At 45.0% G+C, this 16383-nt stretch overlaps 1 protein-coding gene across 3 annotated transcripts in view; it reads right to left on the reverse strand.

Annotated features, from left to right (window-relative positions):
* The window catches only part of Peli2 (pellino E3 ubiquitin protein ligase family member 2), a 137139-nt gene that overhangs the window by 37458 nt on the left and 83298 nt on the right, over positions 1-16383 (reverse strand). Inside the window, exon 3 of one of the 3 annotated variants that reach the window (XM_085698495.2) lies at positions 13466-13531. The exons of the other annotated variants lie outside the window; for them this stretch is intronic. Coding sequence (XP_085554621.1) covers positions 13466-13531 — 66 coding nt within the window. The remainder of the gene's footprint in view (positions 1-13465; positions 13532-16383) is intronic. 3 annotated transcript variants of the gene reach the window in all.

Consider the following 16383-nt stretch of genomic DNA (forward strand, 5'->3'; position numbering starts at 1 on the left):
TCACATCTAAAACTATGCTAATGACTGTCTTTTAAAATTCTGGTCCTCCTGCTTCTCATTCTGCACCACAACTGAATAAAATGGAAATATGAACATGCAATGCAGTCCTTAGAAGGACTGGAGAAGTTCCTAGTGGAAAGCACATACAGAATAACATCTGCTGCATAGGAGGATCCCAAATGTCCTCCTACATGCAGACACACGCTGCACAGTGTAGTAACACAGGTCGGAGCCCAGATGTCCCGCTACACACAGACACACACCTTCTCAGTGTAGTAACACGGGCCAGAGCCCAGATGTCCTGTTACACGCAGACACATATCTGCATGGTATAACAACATGGGCCAGAAAGCATATGATACTTCACAAATTAAAAAAAAAGGAACTGTGTCTAATCAATGCCTATGAAAAAGACTGCAAACTCTAAGCCAACCGTGGAGTGACAGAATGAAGAGAAGGCAGAGTTTTGCTACTCACCAGCTAAGTTTCCCTGAGCAATGTCTGTATCACCTGACTCAGTATTCTTATCATTTTACTACAAGTCATCCACTCTCAATCGTGCGGGTGGCCATGAAAACGAAAGAGCACAGGATGGGTTTGGCACTCTCCAGAATGAAGTACGGCTGTGAGCTGCTTAGCGTCACTTTTCCATCCTGCAAGAACAGCATGTACGGAGATGGACCACTGGTTCAAGCTATACTGGCTGGACAGGAAGCCCTCGTGATGCTTTTGTAGCTGCCCCGATCAGCTCTGGGGCACAGCACAAGGCAGCCATGCCTACAGTTTTCTTTGTTTAAAATGTAGGTCTAAGGATCTACGCTTAGTTCCTCGGGCTTGAGCAGCCAGACTCTTATCTACTGAGCCATCTCTGTGGCTCATAAACCAAAGTTCCATATGCTCATCACCATTTTTAAATATGAATGAAAGAGACCATTTGAAAATTATATCCTGTTTCAGTGCAGCCTTTCAACGGTATCAAACGATATATTCAGCTTGAGCAACAGTCTGCCTCCATCTACACCAATTAACTTAATCTGCTTTAATTTAAGTAAGTTAGGAAACTACAATCCACTGTTTCATATGGTGCAAAGCTGTACTGCTGTGTTATGGTGGGTAGCCCTGATGTTTGCATCAATGGACCATATGTTATGAAAAGGCTTCTCAGGGCAGCTACGAGAACTGATATTACCTGTCAGACCCCTAAGATGGAACATCTCAACTTGGGGAAAATGGTGAACAGATTCTTCACTCACACAACTGCGTCAGATGTTTACTTGGGCCTGACAGTTCGCCTTCTTGATAAGGATCGGCACATGCTAGAAAAGAATCAGACTGAACGTCCAGTCACTGGCGTCGCTGTTTTAAATGTCCAGAGTCTTGTTTTCAACACGAACCATGAAGAGATTCAGGTCGAAAAGGTAAGGGCACTCATAGGCTGCAGCACCTGACTAAGGGAGCACGAAGAAATTCTTCATTTCAGGAGGCTGGGGAGAAGCTTCTAGTAAAGTCATTTGCTATGCAAGTGTTTTAAGAGTGGACAAATGCCAGACAGGTATGGTTGTAGTCCCAGGACTTAGGAGACAGGCTCCCCTGAGCAAGCTGGCTAGCCAGACAGCTCCACTGGCAAGCTCTAGGTTCAGGTGGATAAAACATGCTTTCGTGTATACAATACAGAGGTACCGAGGAGTCTCAATGTCAGCTTCTGCCCTCCATGTGTAAATGCACACACATACATGTTCACCTACATACTTGTGAACAGGCATACATACCACACACATAAAAAGGGAAACAAAGTTTCCTTTCCTATCTAAATCACACTGCTATCAAATTTCAGCATAGCAAAGCTGACATCCATGCGCGGAGTACCGCTTCCCATGGCCCTGGGACCCTGCTCATAGCCCTCTTGGTGCAGAGAGGGAGTGTGGCTGAGCACTCCCAGGACAGCAGCATCTTTCTGGGTACTTGTCGCCCTGTTGTTAGGGGTAATAAGAACCTTTCCATCAGCACCAACAGCTAAAAATAGATCAACTAAAAACAAAATAACCACAGCCCCGACTTTCTGAAGCAGAGGTTTCCAGTGACAGAAAGTATCCGAAGTCACCAAACACTTGCTCTCAAATGTGTTCTCAGACTACGCTCAGGACTTGAGTCTCATTCTGCACATTGGTGGTTTTAACCAACATTAAGTGAAACATTAAGTCTCATACATTGTTGCTCTTCTGTACTGCACAGCCTGAACTGTGGGCACACGGCAGCAGCTCCTGCGGGGTCTGCACAGCCTGAACTGTGGAGACACGGGAGCAGCTCTTGAGGGGTCTGCACAGCCTGAACTGTGGAGACACGGGAGCAGCTCTTGAGGGGTCTGCACAGCCTGAACTGTGGAGACACGGGAGCAGCTCTTGAGGGGTCTGCACAGCCTGAACTGTGGGCACATGGCAGCAGCAGCTGACGAGGGCTTTGCTGAAAGTTTGTTCCACTCTCTGAATCTGTTTGCTATGAGCTCTGGGGTTGACCTTGCAAACTTCTCAGCACAGTGGCTTCTGCCATGAGGGATCCAACTCTAAATGATGCCTTTCAGACCTCTTCTGGGCTGGCCCTGCGTGACAAAACCCATCAGTTCCACCCCCACCACTATTCTGTACGTGGTCTGGACCCCACTTTCATGAGAGGCTTTTTACTTGGCGTGAAGATGCTGAGGTTGCAGGCCACTCTCTGACACAGTTTCATAAGAGAATGCACTAGGGACAGGACAAACAGACCGCCTGCCAAGTCAAACCCAACTTTCAGAGGGCCACTGTGGCACTTCCTGTTAACATATTTTCTGTTTTTCACTGAAATTATCAACCTGTCCGATTTACTTGTTCTTGGACATTAAGAATTAGATTCTGTAATTATATTGGGTTTCTCATTACCATTTTTTGTTTTTGTTATTTTTAGCTGTAGTGTTTTATTTTTATTTTTGTTACTCTTTTTATATTTCAAAGAACCATTTCTGGATTACTGATGCATTTGTGCAAGTTCAAAAAAGAAAAAAAACCCACAATTTTTAAAAACTCTAAAGGCTAACCAAAGTAAAACAATAACACTCTGTAAGATGCCTACTACATACCACGTCCTAATGCTGTAAGATGTCTACTACGTACCACGTCCTAATGCTGTAAGATGCCTACTATGTACCACGTCCTAATGCTATAAGATGCCTACTATGTACCACGTCCTAATGCTGTAAGATGCCTACTACGTACCATGTCCTAATGCTGTAAGATGCCTACTACGTATCACGTCCTAATGCTGTAAGATGCCTACTATGTACCATGTCCTAATGCTATAAGATGCCTACTACGTACCACATCCTAATGCTGTAAGATGCCTGTTACGTACCACATCCTAATGCTGTAAGATGCCTACAATGAACCACGAACTGCTGCAGTGGGTCTCAGCCTTCCTAATGCTGTCACACTTTAATACAGGTCCTCATGTTGTGGTGATCCCCAATCATAAAATTATTTCATTGCTAACTGAAATTCTGCTAAACTTATGAATCGTGATGTAAACATCTGATACACACCCCACAGGCTGAGAACCACTGCACTCCTGGAATGACCTCACATGTCTCCAGTGATTGTTCTTCACAATAAAAAGGAAGGAGTGCTACTACTTTACCGACAGGGAACTGGAGGAATGACATCACTTGCTAAAGGTCAACCAGGCTTATTTTTATAGTGACCCTCTCAGTGAAGAAAGGACGCATAGAGGTCAAAGCCAAGAAAGAAAATCAAAGGTATGATGGCTACGGATCCCATAGTCCAAGGAATCCCACAAAGAGGTGTAAAGATGTCTACTGAAGCAAGCTGTCCTGTAAAGACTCTGGCGGCTCCAGCAGGGATACTGCACACAAAAAAGCCACTCACTCATTCCCTTGAGATGGGGTCTGCTGGAGAAATTGGTAGTCCAGCTCTGGTTGATGGCTTTTCCCCCTAATCCTTAAGTCTCACTGTGCTAAAAAATCATTCAGGCTCCTTTGGCAGGTTGGTTTAACATCACAAGGATCTAACATATTATTTTCTTCCTTTTTTTCAAATTGTTTTATTTCCTTCTTGCCTAGTTTTCACACACAGACTCCTTCCTTCTCGTCTTAATATTTGGTTGCTATTCAATTGGCACTTACTGTTTCCATGGCTCAGACAATGAGTGTAACGCTTGCAGTTGAGTCTACAGCATGGTGTCAATGCGTTTCCTTTCTAGGTAACTCTACTTCCCCCGGAATTAATTAGAACTTTCCTAGGACGAATTCATTAGCAAACCTTGTAACATGACTGTAAAGCAACTCTGTACAAAAGTCCATGCGTTCATGAACTAGTGTCCCCACTGTCCCCACAGCTCTTACCAACAGACATCGCTCTTCCCTGTCCATCGGGGTGACTCTTCTGGGAACCACCACCCAGACATTTGTTTACCTTTCACTCTGGAATGCCTAGTGCCCTTTTCTGATATTAGATCTCTTGTGTCCAGTATAATGCCTTTATCTTCCTGAAGTTTACTCCTTTGTTTCTGTGAAGAATAACCTAGTAATTCACGGTTCGGTGCTGAGATCTAACACTTCTTAGTTCTGCTCTCACACTTGATAGCTTGGCTAGGTATAGAACATTGACTCTAACTTATTTCCCCGGTCCACAAAACAGCAGAACTTCGCTACTGAGAGGTTTGATATTTCTTGATTCCTGGTTCTTTAAATCTAACAGTTTCCTACTCCAGGGAAATTCCCACTATCTTCCCTTTATCCTTGGTGTTCTGAAATTTTGCACTAAAGAATTTTGTCATTTGTGAATTTATTTTATTTTATTGAGACAAGATTATCTCATTATGTAGCCCTGGCTGTCCTAGAACTCACTCTGTAGACCAGGCTGGCCTTGAACTCAGAGATCCACCTACCTCTGCCTCCCGAGTGCTGGGATTAAAGACATGCGCCACCACATCCTGCTTTCATTTGCAAACTTTGAATTTACTATTACATGCCCAGTTATTGTCACACTGACCAGCTACAGTTCAATTTCATGATCAAGCATTTTAACGTGGGCCATATTTATTTTCAGTGCAATTTCAACGGAGTCCAAACTCCACAGCAGCGCAGTCCATCATCGGTCTCAGCGAAATGCTAGACACTCCTAAGTTTAACAGAGACTGTTTCCTAGGCAATATTCAATTATAACGGTTGAATAAAAAACAGCATGCCCACTGAGGTTTTAGTTCGTTTTGGGGTGCTCAGGATTAACTCAGGGTGCTGTCTGTGCTAAGCACATGCTCTGTAACTGGACAGAATGCCCAGCTGCACGAAGAGTTTTTAAGAGCAGACACTATAAATTATTCTCGCCTTGAGGATTATTTACCTATTTTAAGTCTAAAGAAAGACTGGATAAATATTTTTAGATTTTCAAGAAATGCTATGGACCCAACCAAGAGCATAGTTTGTGGCTTAGTAACTAATGACATTCATTATTTTACCTCTTTTTATGTAGGTCAATTTCTACTTTAATGCCTCAGTTCACCAACACATATTAGCACCAAAGTCTTCCTCAAAAGCTGAGAAACTGAGAGTTCACTCAGGCTTACAGTCAAAAGCCAAGGAATACAAAATGCTTTCTCATCATTAACAAAAAAAAAAAAAACAAAAACAAAACAAAACATGCTTAATTTATCACTTGAGTTGATTCAATCATATCAAGGAAGTTTTTGCTATTTTTCTAATTTGTTACTCTTCTTTTTTTATAAAAAAAAGTTTCTTTTTCAAGTTTGTTGAACAAATCCTTTCATGCGAACCTTAAAATGAGCTCAACTAGAGATCTTCAGAGCTGAGCGTTTATGTCAGCTAGGTTCCCTCATCGGGCCTCTAGACACATGCTGCATAGCTCTGCACAAGTTCCAGGCAGTAACACATTAGTTAGACCCCAACTTCACTGTCCGCAATGTAAAAATTACATTATAAAAGTAAGCACTGTAAGTCTTTCTAGTAAGGGCTACCTACAGTCAAGTCAGGAAAACCTGGCTGGGCACGATGGTGCATGCCTGTGATCCCAGCACTTAGAAGGTGAACACGAGAGGATCGGAAATTCAAAGCCAGCCTTGGCAACATAGGCAACTGGAGGCTGGTTCCTGGGTGACAAGAGAACCTGTCTATGAATGAATGAACGAACGAATGAATCAAAACATTCAGGAATCTAAGAGCTTCAAACCCAGGCTTTAAGAAACACAAGGTAGAGACAGGCACAGACCACTAATCACCTTTAACTGTCATGACCCTCAGGAAACTCTGCAGTAAGAACCTAAATTTTAAGATAAAGTATGTACTGGAAGACTGAAATCAGAAGGAAATCTAATTAGTATAGTCATTATAAAATGGCAATTGATACAAAATACTGGGTAAATGTGACTATAAAAGCTTTAATCCCTTCTTTTCAGTTAAAGGCACTAAGTGAATCCCTCCTGTAAAACATACTCTTTGAAAAGTCAATATAACTGAAAGGAGCACATTAAATTAATGACTCGGTTATTAATAATTATAACTGCGTATCTACTAACCTCTGCAGGCAGAATTGATTGACAGCATGAGGATAGGTTTTTAAACATTCCAAAAGACTTTTATATCCTAGGCAATTTTCTAGTCAAGGAAATCTTCTTTAGTAAAGATAAACAGACTAGAATCAGGGCTTTCCTAAGTCTATCCAAACAAAATCAAACGGCAGCACATTGCTTACTTTTTAAAAGGCATATTTCCCCCTAGTTCCAGGATGAGTAAGTCAGCATGAGAAAGGGCGGGGCTGAGAGTGCACTGGCAGGGGGTGTGGGGTAAGAACTCACCTGCCATCAGCTGTCAGCTGTACTGAGCTGTACACGGAGCTGCAGAAATGCACAGCCGTACAAGAAGCATTCGGCCATTGCTGTGCTTGGCTATGGTCAGGTCACAATTAGAGTATCATGTGTCATTGTGAACACACAATGACTGAGGGACCAAGTAGGCACCCAGTGGATGAAAATCCTTAGCACTCTTAATGCTGAGGATGGAGACTTAGATCACAAGTCTGGAAACACCAAGACTTTAATTCAGGAAAGAGAGAGTTACTGTCTGTTGGGGGAAGCAAGAGGCACAAAACCCCAAACCCACATGGAAAAGAATTCATCTCTGTTGATTCAAGGAACCAAATATTAAACAACAAGAAAAAAAATTACAGGGAGGTAGAATTTAATTCTGTGCAAAAAAAAAAAAAAGGAATCGAATCAAAGAATTGGAGCTGCCTGACTAGAGAGGCTCTGCACAAGCAGAGTTTGCAAGGCTGCAGGCATGAAATCTGTGAATCCTTCAGCTGTAGTGGGGATTAGATGGGCTAAGTAAGGGTTCAAAGAAACCTTAGACTATATGACTTCTATTTCTAGAGATTTGCCTAAGTATTCTGACAGAACTTCACACTGAAAACTGAAGTCAGGTCCAGTTTTGTAGACAGAAGTAACCTGGGGTTAAAAAAAATACCTCAAATGGTGACACATTCGCCGTCAGTCTGGTCTACAGGGAGTTCTAGGCCATCCGAGGCTCTACAGTGGGACCTGTCCCCAAACAAACAAAACCACCGATATGCTCTCAGCTGAAAGCTGAGTTTCTACTGGACCCAAGGTCAGCAGCAGGTTCAGCTCTAGGAGAAGCAAAGGGGATTCCTCTTCAGAGGAACCCACTCTCAACCCTGGACCCAGAGAGCTTCCACTAAAAATTCTAAGAAATAGGAATGCACTGTAAAACAAGAAAAAAAAAAACTAAAAGAAAATGCATACATAAGCATGGTGCTGTGACCAAGTGCAGCAAGAATAACCAGGAGTGGACGCTGAGCCAGGAGAGTTGCGGCCATGCACACAGCACCAGTCCCACCACTGACGCCCAGGGCGAGCATCTTCACCAGAGTTTGAGAGGTGAAGTCATCCTGCAAGTGCAACTAAAGCCTGAAAATAACCTCCTCTCTCTAGCACCCATTACGAGATTGTTCTCTATACAGAATCCCTTGTTCATACACACCTGTGTATATTTTAAATCAACTTCAAACATGCTTATGCTGAAGCATGTTAGCTAGATATAGTCTAATTTATAAATCCTAAAAAAATAATTATACTCACTTCACAAAAGCAATGACTAAAGAAGTGATACACAACACTTATTTCAAGTGTTAGGTGAACTCTGCAGGAGATGGGACAGCTGGAAAATATAATGCCCTACCATAAACCCATCAGCTACTTTTCTCTGACAGAAGTAACCAGGGAAAAGGTGAAATAACCCAATCAGATGGGACCAAGCGCATCCTCAGCCTTGTGAATATGGGTTTAACTAAAAAGTAGACTAAGGAAAATTTTACCAAAAGATGGAGACATCAATCAAATTTTACAATAACCAACAAACACTCTATTTTTGTTGTTGCTGTTATCTGCCCGTTACCTACTGCTGCTTCCGTGGCTCTTCACACACCAGTGCTAAGCTGTGCGGTCATGCAAAACTACCCAGCAACAGCACCATTCCCACGCCACTGATTTCAATAACCTAAAGAAAAGGTATCTGATGGGGCCAGGGATTCAGACCTAGTACTGTCTCCCATGCGTCCTGCTTCAGAAAGGTTGCTCATAGTCCAAGCCCTCCTAAACATCATTACTCACAGGGCTGATGGTGGGAAGTCAGAGTGATAAAAACAAGCTGTGAAGACTGCCGTAAGGCTCAGGAAACATACGTCAGAGTGTAGATTCCAACCTTTAAAAGACGACTCAAGCAAACTTAAAAGGGTACCTAGCAATAGCTCCTACTTCAACTTCTTTGACTTGTCCATCAAGGAGATAGAAAGACAGAAGTGGAGGAAGTAGAATCCCACTGGCACCAAAGCAGAAGCCAAAGCAAACCTCAAGGACGAGGAGTCTGTTGTGAAATGTATGTCAGTAGAATATCACTTTAACAAAACACGAGTTTCCAAAGGTATGAGCAGTTCACTAAATACCACCAAAGGCATCTCAGAACACCCACAAAGAGCACTCCAGAACACACAACTGTGTCTAAACAAAGTCCTATTTCACCCTAACAGATAACCCAGAGCAACTTCTTCAGAGAAACAAGTTAAAGGACACAGCCAAAAGCATATTTCATAACTGACAAAATGTAACCTTAACACAAGTATCAACATATGTACATCTGGGAGACAGTCAAGTGTAGGAAGTCTTAAAATTCACTAAGATCTTAATATAGGCATGTAGCATTTCTTAGGATTTTAGGGATATTTAAGCACCTTTATATTTATTTACAAATACACTTTGATAGCCAGCCAAGTGGCTTAGGAAAAAAAGAAAAAAAGCACAGTGTTTCGTTATCATGTCTGTGTGCCATTTATGGCTAGCAGAAGAGATCAAAACACCTCTTTGTCCCAAATGACCACGTATTCAGTAAGTCGGGAGGTCAGCAAGGGATACCCAACAGGCTGTGCTGCCACCCAAGAAATGTCAAAACAGGCCGGGCGGTGGTGGTACATGCCTTTAATTCCAGCACTCGGGAGGCAGAGGCAGGCGGATCTCTGTGAGTTCATCCAAAGCTACAGAGAAACCCTATCTCGAAAAATAAAAACAAAAACAAACAAACAAAAAAAGAAATGTCAAAACCAAAGTGCAACACAAAGCAGCATGGGCCAGGACCAGGACCAGGTGGTATGCATGTGCGAAACTCAGAGGGCGATCTCGATACAGGGAGTGCACAGCAGAACACAGAGGGCAGGTAAAACAGACAGCAATCATGCAGCACAGGTAAGGCCTGAGCTGGAATTAACTACTGGGGTTGAACCAGGTTTTTCTGAGTGACTTAAGTTAAAGGCGGCTTTGTTCTGATGCTTAGGTGGTCCCCTAACATCCCTGAGCAGGACAGTGAGATTACACTGGAGGCTGGAAAGCAGACTGTCAATACTCTAAACTCTCAAACTACAATGTGTTCCAATCCAGACTTCGCAAGGATTATCTGAGTGTGTGACCTTGGCAGGGGCCAGAACCTCTAAACCTGAAACCCTAGAAAGAACTTGCTGAGCAAGGATCCTGTCCTCCCTGCTGATACGCAGGTGCCAAAGGGCAGTCTGAGGCTACGCACAGGCTTTCCCCAACGACCTCCTTGGGAGCTCTGACTCCTTCCATGGTGAAAATGTAGGAGAGAATGAAGTTGGCAGTGCCTCTCCTGAAAGGGCAAACACAGGACAGCACTGGAAAGCACTCAACCAGTTCATGATTCTGCGCCTCACTCATTCCGGAAGTTCTAGGCTCCCTTCTCACCTCCGCCTCCTTTGATGATAGATAGCCCTACAGCACTGAGGTCGCTGCCACTCATTCCATAGCCGGTGCTAAGCTAGAGTACTCAGATGCCTGGATTTCTGAGCAGGGCACCTCCTCTCTGACCACACACTCTTGTGCCTGCCCCAGTCTGCCTCTGCAGCCAGCTGTGACTCCACCTGCTGCTGTGAGCAGCTGGACTCGCCAATGCCTTTCCTGATCTCCTAGGATCCAACCTCACTCTCAATGGTCAGCTTATCAAACTGACTTTACGTGTGTGTATGAATGGATCTACTTATTCTCTATACACTGAGCAACCAGCGTTATGCCAGGCTCTGTTAACACACGCATCTTGGAGAAAAGACCTTGAAAGTAGGCAGCACACGGAGAGGGAACATGATTGGCAAACGAGTAATTATTATACAGCAATATAGTTGGCACCAGGTCAGGAGTACACAGAGAGACTCGGGGGCCCAGAAAAGATGTGGGTAGGGGAGCCCAGTCTTCATGTTTGCCCTCAACTATAATTTACGTGTTCACATTTGTGTGAACACATCCATTTAAGTATGAGTCCCTTGATATATAAGCTCTGAACAAATGTCCAGAACACCTCCTTCCTAGTGTACAATCAGAACCCAACACTGCAAGTAAAGCACACTGTTTAAACTTGAACTGCTTTTCTGAGCTAATCACTATACTTGTCAGGGCTCTCTAAAGGAACAGAACTGATGGAATGGAGAGAGATTTAGCATGTGTGCATATTCAAAGGGAAAACAAAGCCTGACAGAACAGCACGAGGAGAGGTTGGATCCCCTTCCACGGCACTGCACTCCCACTCACTAGATGACTGCAAGGTCAGGTCTCAGAACGAGCTTTTCAAGAGCTATGGCTTTCCAAGCTGGAGACAACATCTTACTAAAGTCAGGTACAGACATCACACAAGGCAGGTTTAGGAAGTCCACGACAAAACCTGTTTTGTCTTGAGTTGAAATCACAGGCCTCAGGAGAACAAACAACAGGAGGTCATTCTCCTGAAGCAAGCACAGCCGTCACTGAAGCCTGATCCCACTCAGATCAGCCGTTCAAATGAACATGGAACAATCTAGGCATTGCTCTGGCATCTCTGACCCCGCTGAGTTTTCTTAACCAGAACTTTTAGAAGTGCACACACTTTCATCAATCTCCTGCCCACTCCCCTCTTGAAATCTATGTTCACCCTATGCACTTTACACTGTTCCTTAGAGAGAGTGATTTCCTCGCCTGCCAAATAATGGGCAGTATAGAATTCCTTCTGTGGAGCAGTGTAAAGTGCACTGGCCACTGCCCTCCGATATTTACACTTGCAAAACAGCATGCTGGGCTGGAGGACAGCAGGTTTTATATACCACAAACTGCCTAGAATCTCCTGGTATCGTAGCAAGCAGCATTTAAATCTTGTGAAATTAGAACTAAAAGGATGCCAACAAAGACAAATGCAGGAGCTGAAGAGATGGCTCAGTGATTAATAGCACTGGCTGTCCTTCTAGAGGGCATGGCATTGGTTCCCAGCACCTACATGGCACCCAGTCACCTGTAACTTCAAGGAGATCCTATGCCCTTTCTGGCCTCTATGGGCATCAAGCACGCATGTCATACATATTGGCAAAACATCCAACATTTGAATTTTGAAATTAAAAAATTAAAGGAAAAGTACAGAAAAAAGTGCGTTTTTTTTTTGGTTTTACATACTTTCAGAAAGTTACTTAGAACATAGTATCTGTTATCTGACCCTTGATAAAGTTAATAAGTGGTTGAAATATTTTCTAGTATCAAAGAAGGGAAATATCCAGGACAAGTATCCTTGTCAAAAATTATAATGAGTGTGGTGGTTTGAAAGAAAATGGCCCCCATAGGGAGTGGCACTATTAGGAGACGTGATCTTGTTGGAGGAAGAGTGTCACTGTGGGGGTGGGCTCTGAGGTCTCCTTTGCCCAGGCTATGCCCAGTGTGAGACACAGTTGCTTCTGCTGCCTGTGGCTCGAGATGTAGGACTCTCAGCTCCTTCTCCAGCACCATGTCTGCCTGCATGCCGCCATGCTTCTCACCAGGAAGATAACGAACAAAATCTCTGAACTGTAAGGTAGCCTCAGTTAAATGCTTTCCTATGTAAGAACTGTCATGGTCATGGTGTTTCTCTTCACAGCAGTAGAAACCGTCACTAAGACAACAATGATCATAAGCAATAGGTTCTTTAAAAGCTAGAGTCCTGGGCTGGAGAGATGGCTCAGAGATTAAGAGCACTGACTGCTCTTCCAGAGGTCCTGAGTTCAATTCCCAGCAACCACATGGTGGCTCACAACCATCTGTAATGAGATCTGGTGCCCTCTTCTGGCCTGCAGGCATACATGGAAGCTGAACCCTGTGTACATAATAAATAAATCTTTAAAAAAAATAATAAAGGAGTGTTTCTTGACTCTACCATAAAAAAAAGCCAGTCTTTTCCGCATCCAATCCACATCTGCTGCCATCTTCTCTGCTCTTATTAAGACTGCACCGACCCCCCGCCCCCAGCCCCTGGCCTTTCTCTGCACATCTGTAATCCACAGACTATCTGAATATCAGGGGTAGCAAGGGGGAGTGCTCACCACCAGTGGGCCGAAGGACACTATGGCACAGAATGGTTGTTTTGGAGAGCTGCCCACGTGACCCAAGGAAGGGAATCCAGGAGCTAGAGCCATTCAATTGACTCTCCCGTGTGTCACTAATTCCTTTGCCTGAGAATGTACTCCACCCCTTACAAACAAGTCCTATCTTCAACTATATTCAAACACTGCGGCTACAGAAACAGGACCAGTTAAAAGAGCTGCGGTGGAGGAAAAGCAGCTGCCCTTGACAGCAGCAGTGGCAGTAGGAGCAGGGTAGCTTGCCTGTGTTGTGCAGAACCCTCCTTTCCTTCGCTCTGGCCACAGGCTCTAACAGGAAAGGAGTCCTGAGAACCAGGGGTCAGCACGGCTGTTCCTCTCCGTGCCTCCCAACTCTACAGTAAGCTTGACTGTGTTTTCCCACCCATGCATCTTTGTGAACTAACAGATCCTCCCACAAAGCAAACTCCTTCCAAAATGCTTTTGAGAGTAAACATGTGTCATTTAAGATACAATATAATTACATTGGTAGCTTCTTCGTGGACATTGAGCTTCTTTTGATCTACATCCAGCCAAACAACTTCTGCAATCTGAAAAAGAAATGGATCACAGCTGCAAAATGTAATGAACTAAGTCACACATATGCTCACCAAGGAGGACAGCTTGCTATAAAGATTAAACACAGATGAAGAAAGCATCTACAAGACAGAGCAGGGCTGTAGTCAACTTAAAATAAAGGTGGAGAGGTGGGAACTGTGTAGCAGCAGGCCGAGCCCTACAAAGGATGAGACCGCCCTGGCACTGTGCAGAGAAGGCACACCTCCTGCATAGTAAGTTACTGAAGTGGTCCCACACTGCTCTGCTCCCCTGCACAAGTGGGAGGCGTGAAGCTAACCTTACTGGTTCCTGCTACAGCTGTCCCATGTCACCAAGATGGCTGGTAAGCTTGCCATAACTGTGTTAGCTGAAGGTTATGAAGGTTACCCCATTGTTTTGTTTTGTTTTGATTTTTTAAAGAAACTGAAAACTATTCCAATTTTTAAAGCTCTGACTGCTCAAGTCATCTCCAATGAGTCACTTACTCACCAGGAATTTCGGGGAGCTTAAGTTGTCTTCCCTTTCCCCTTGAATTTTTTTTTATCAATTATTTGGGAATTTCACATCATGCACCCGAATCCCATTCATTTCCTAGTCCTTCCATGTCCACCCTCCATTCTATTAACTTCCACCCCCAAAGGAAAAAAAAAAAAAAAAACCACTTTGCTCCTCCATCTTCCCCACCTTCCCATCATCACTTATTCAATTGCTACAGTGGCCTTGGGAGCTGCGGTGTGCCATGCAATTACTGCAGTGACCTTGGGAACTGTGGTGTGCCATGCAATTACTGCAGTGGCCTCGGGAGCTGCTGTGTACCATGCAATTGCTGCAGTGGCCTTGGGAGCTGCGGTGTGCCATGCAATTGCTGCAGTGGCCTTGGTAGCTGTGATGTGGCCTGCAATTGCTGCAGTGGCCTTGGGAGTTGCAGTGTGCCATGCAACTGCTACAGTAGTCTTGAGGGCTGCATTATGTCATGCAACTGCTACAGTAGTCTTGGGGGCTGCAGTGTGCCATGCAGCAGACCCTTTTGCCCAAACAGTTTTTCTTATAAATGTCCACTGCAATGAATCGTTGGTCTGGTTCAAGGTCTTTGGCTTCTGCTACACTATCAATACCGGATCCTCACTGAGACTCCTCTTGGGTATCCTGCTGTTGTCCAGAGTCATGGAAATCTCATGGCTGTGGTTCCACAGGATTATCTTCCCTTCATGTGCTCCACTAGGTCATAGATGGGGTAAATGTTTGGGTGGGCCTGGGTGGAGACTGGGGGGACGCCTCCCCTGCCCTGTGAGGGGCAGGGCCAGCTCTCCCACTGCTGTAGCTGGTGAGGTATAGGGCTAGCTCTTCCAGGACCAGTGAAGGGCGTGGCCAGTTCTCCCAGCACCAGCGAGGAGGTGGAGAGACAGCTCAGCTTGGCCCTGAGACATCACCATGGCCTCAGGTGGTAGTCCAGATCACAGACATCCACATGGCCTTGATAGTAACACAGACTACGGACATCAACACAGAACCCAGATGTAGCAGGACCACAGACTTAGACATGACCCTCACGGGCAGCATAGGCCCAGACATCAGCATGGCCTCAGGTGGCAGCACCGACCTCTCACGTCAGCCTGTTCCTCACGGCCACCGTGTCTCCAGTTCCACCTCCCTCCACAGCACCGGAGCTGCACCACTCCCCTTTCTCTGCCTTCTCTCCAGCACACATCTGCTCCTGTGGCGCTCAGTGCTGGGCCAGGCTTGCGGTCTCTGGCTGGCTGTCTTCCCTGGCTTAAGTCTTCTATCAGTGACCTTTCCCTCTGACCACTGACAGGAGAGAACTCATTTAAACAGTGTCTATATGTGGGCATCTGAAGGGCTTTGTTTTAGCCTGGTCCTCACGGTTCTGGAAGAATATATTATCTTGGCCATCAGACAGAGGTCTCTAGGAAAGAGCCTCATTTCCAACGTGACCCTGACAAGCACAAGTCTCTGCAACTGGCGTCATGAAATAAAGCGACCGCTCATGCACACAGTGGCTGGGCGATCTGGAGCAGGGATGTGCCTCCTCTCGGGTCTATTTGCTTCATCAGGCGAAAGGCCAAGTCCTTGGACTCTGCCGTCAGCACTGCAAGATCAGGGCAGTCACATGAAGGCCTGAACCCAGTTTTCCACATTCCCACATCGCCTGTGCTGGGAGCTCACCCCAGCCTGTCCCTTCAGTCCTTATCCACCCACCTTTATGCTGTTCCCCGCAGTATTGCCAGGTTTAGATTCTCCTGAGCAAGCCTGGTTACTCTCAATCCTGCACTCACTTTCGCTTCTTCAGGGTGGTCGTGACTTTCTGTGCACTGACAGGACCCAGCTTTCCAGGCTGCTGCCACGCTGCCTTCTTCAGCCCCGGGCAGATTTCCTTCTCCCCTTGTTTGGCCTTTGTGCCATCATAGTCATATCCGTACAGATCTAACACCAAGCAGCAAACACGACAATTGTTTCATTCCATGGTTTTGGCAACCTCGGCACGCCACAGTAGAAGGACTGTCTACAGTGCTATCCTTTTGCTCACACTGGTCTACAAACGCCAAAACACAAGAAGGTTACTGCTTGCTTTTGGGGTGTTTTTCCAGGATGAAAACTTTGATGTTTTTCAGAAGAAAAATACAGATCCACGCTGTGTATCAGAGAGGCAAACGCACCCCTGCCAATGTGCCGTTGCACATATGAAATTAATCTGACTATGAACTGCAGAGTTTTAAAGCATTCTCCCCACAATGCAGCCACTGCAGTCACCCTGGCGCTGGCGACAGAGGTGTCACAGTCATCAGCAGCTGGGACACGTCCGCTGTGTGTCTCTTGTTCCGCACCT

The sequence above is a fragment of the Myodes glareolus genome, chromosome 12 (genome assembly GCF_982192425.1).
Source record: "Myodes glareolus chromosome 12, mMyoGla1.1, whole genome shotgun sequence".
NCBI classification, from domain to species: Eukaryota; Metazoa; Chordata; class Mammalia; order Rodentia; family Cricetidae; genus Myodes; species Myodes glareolus.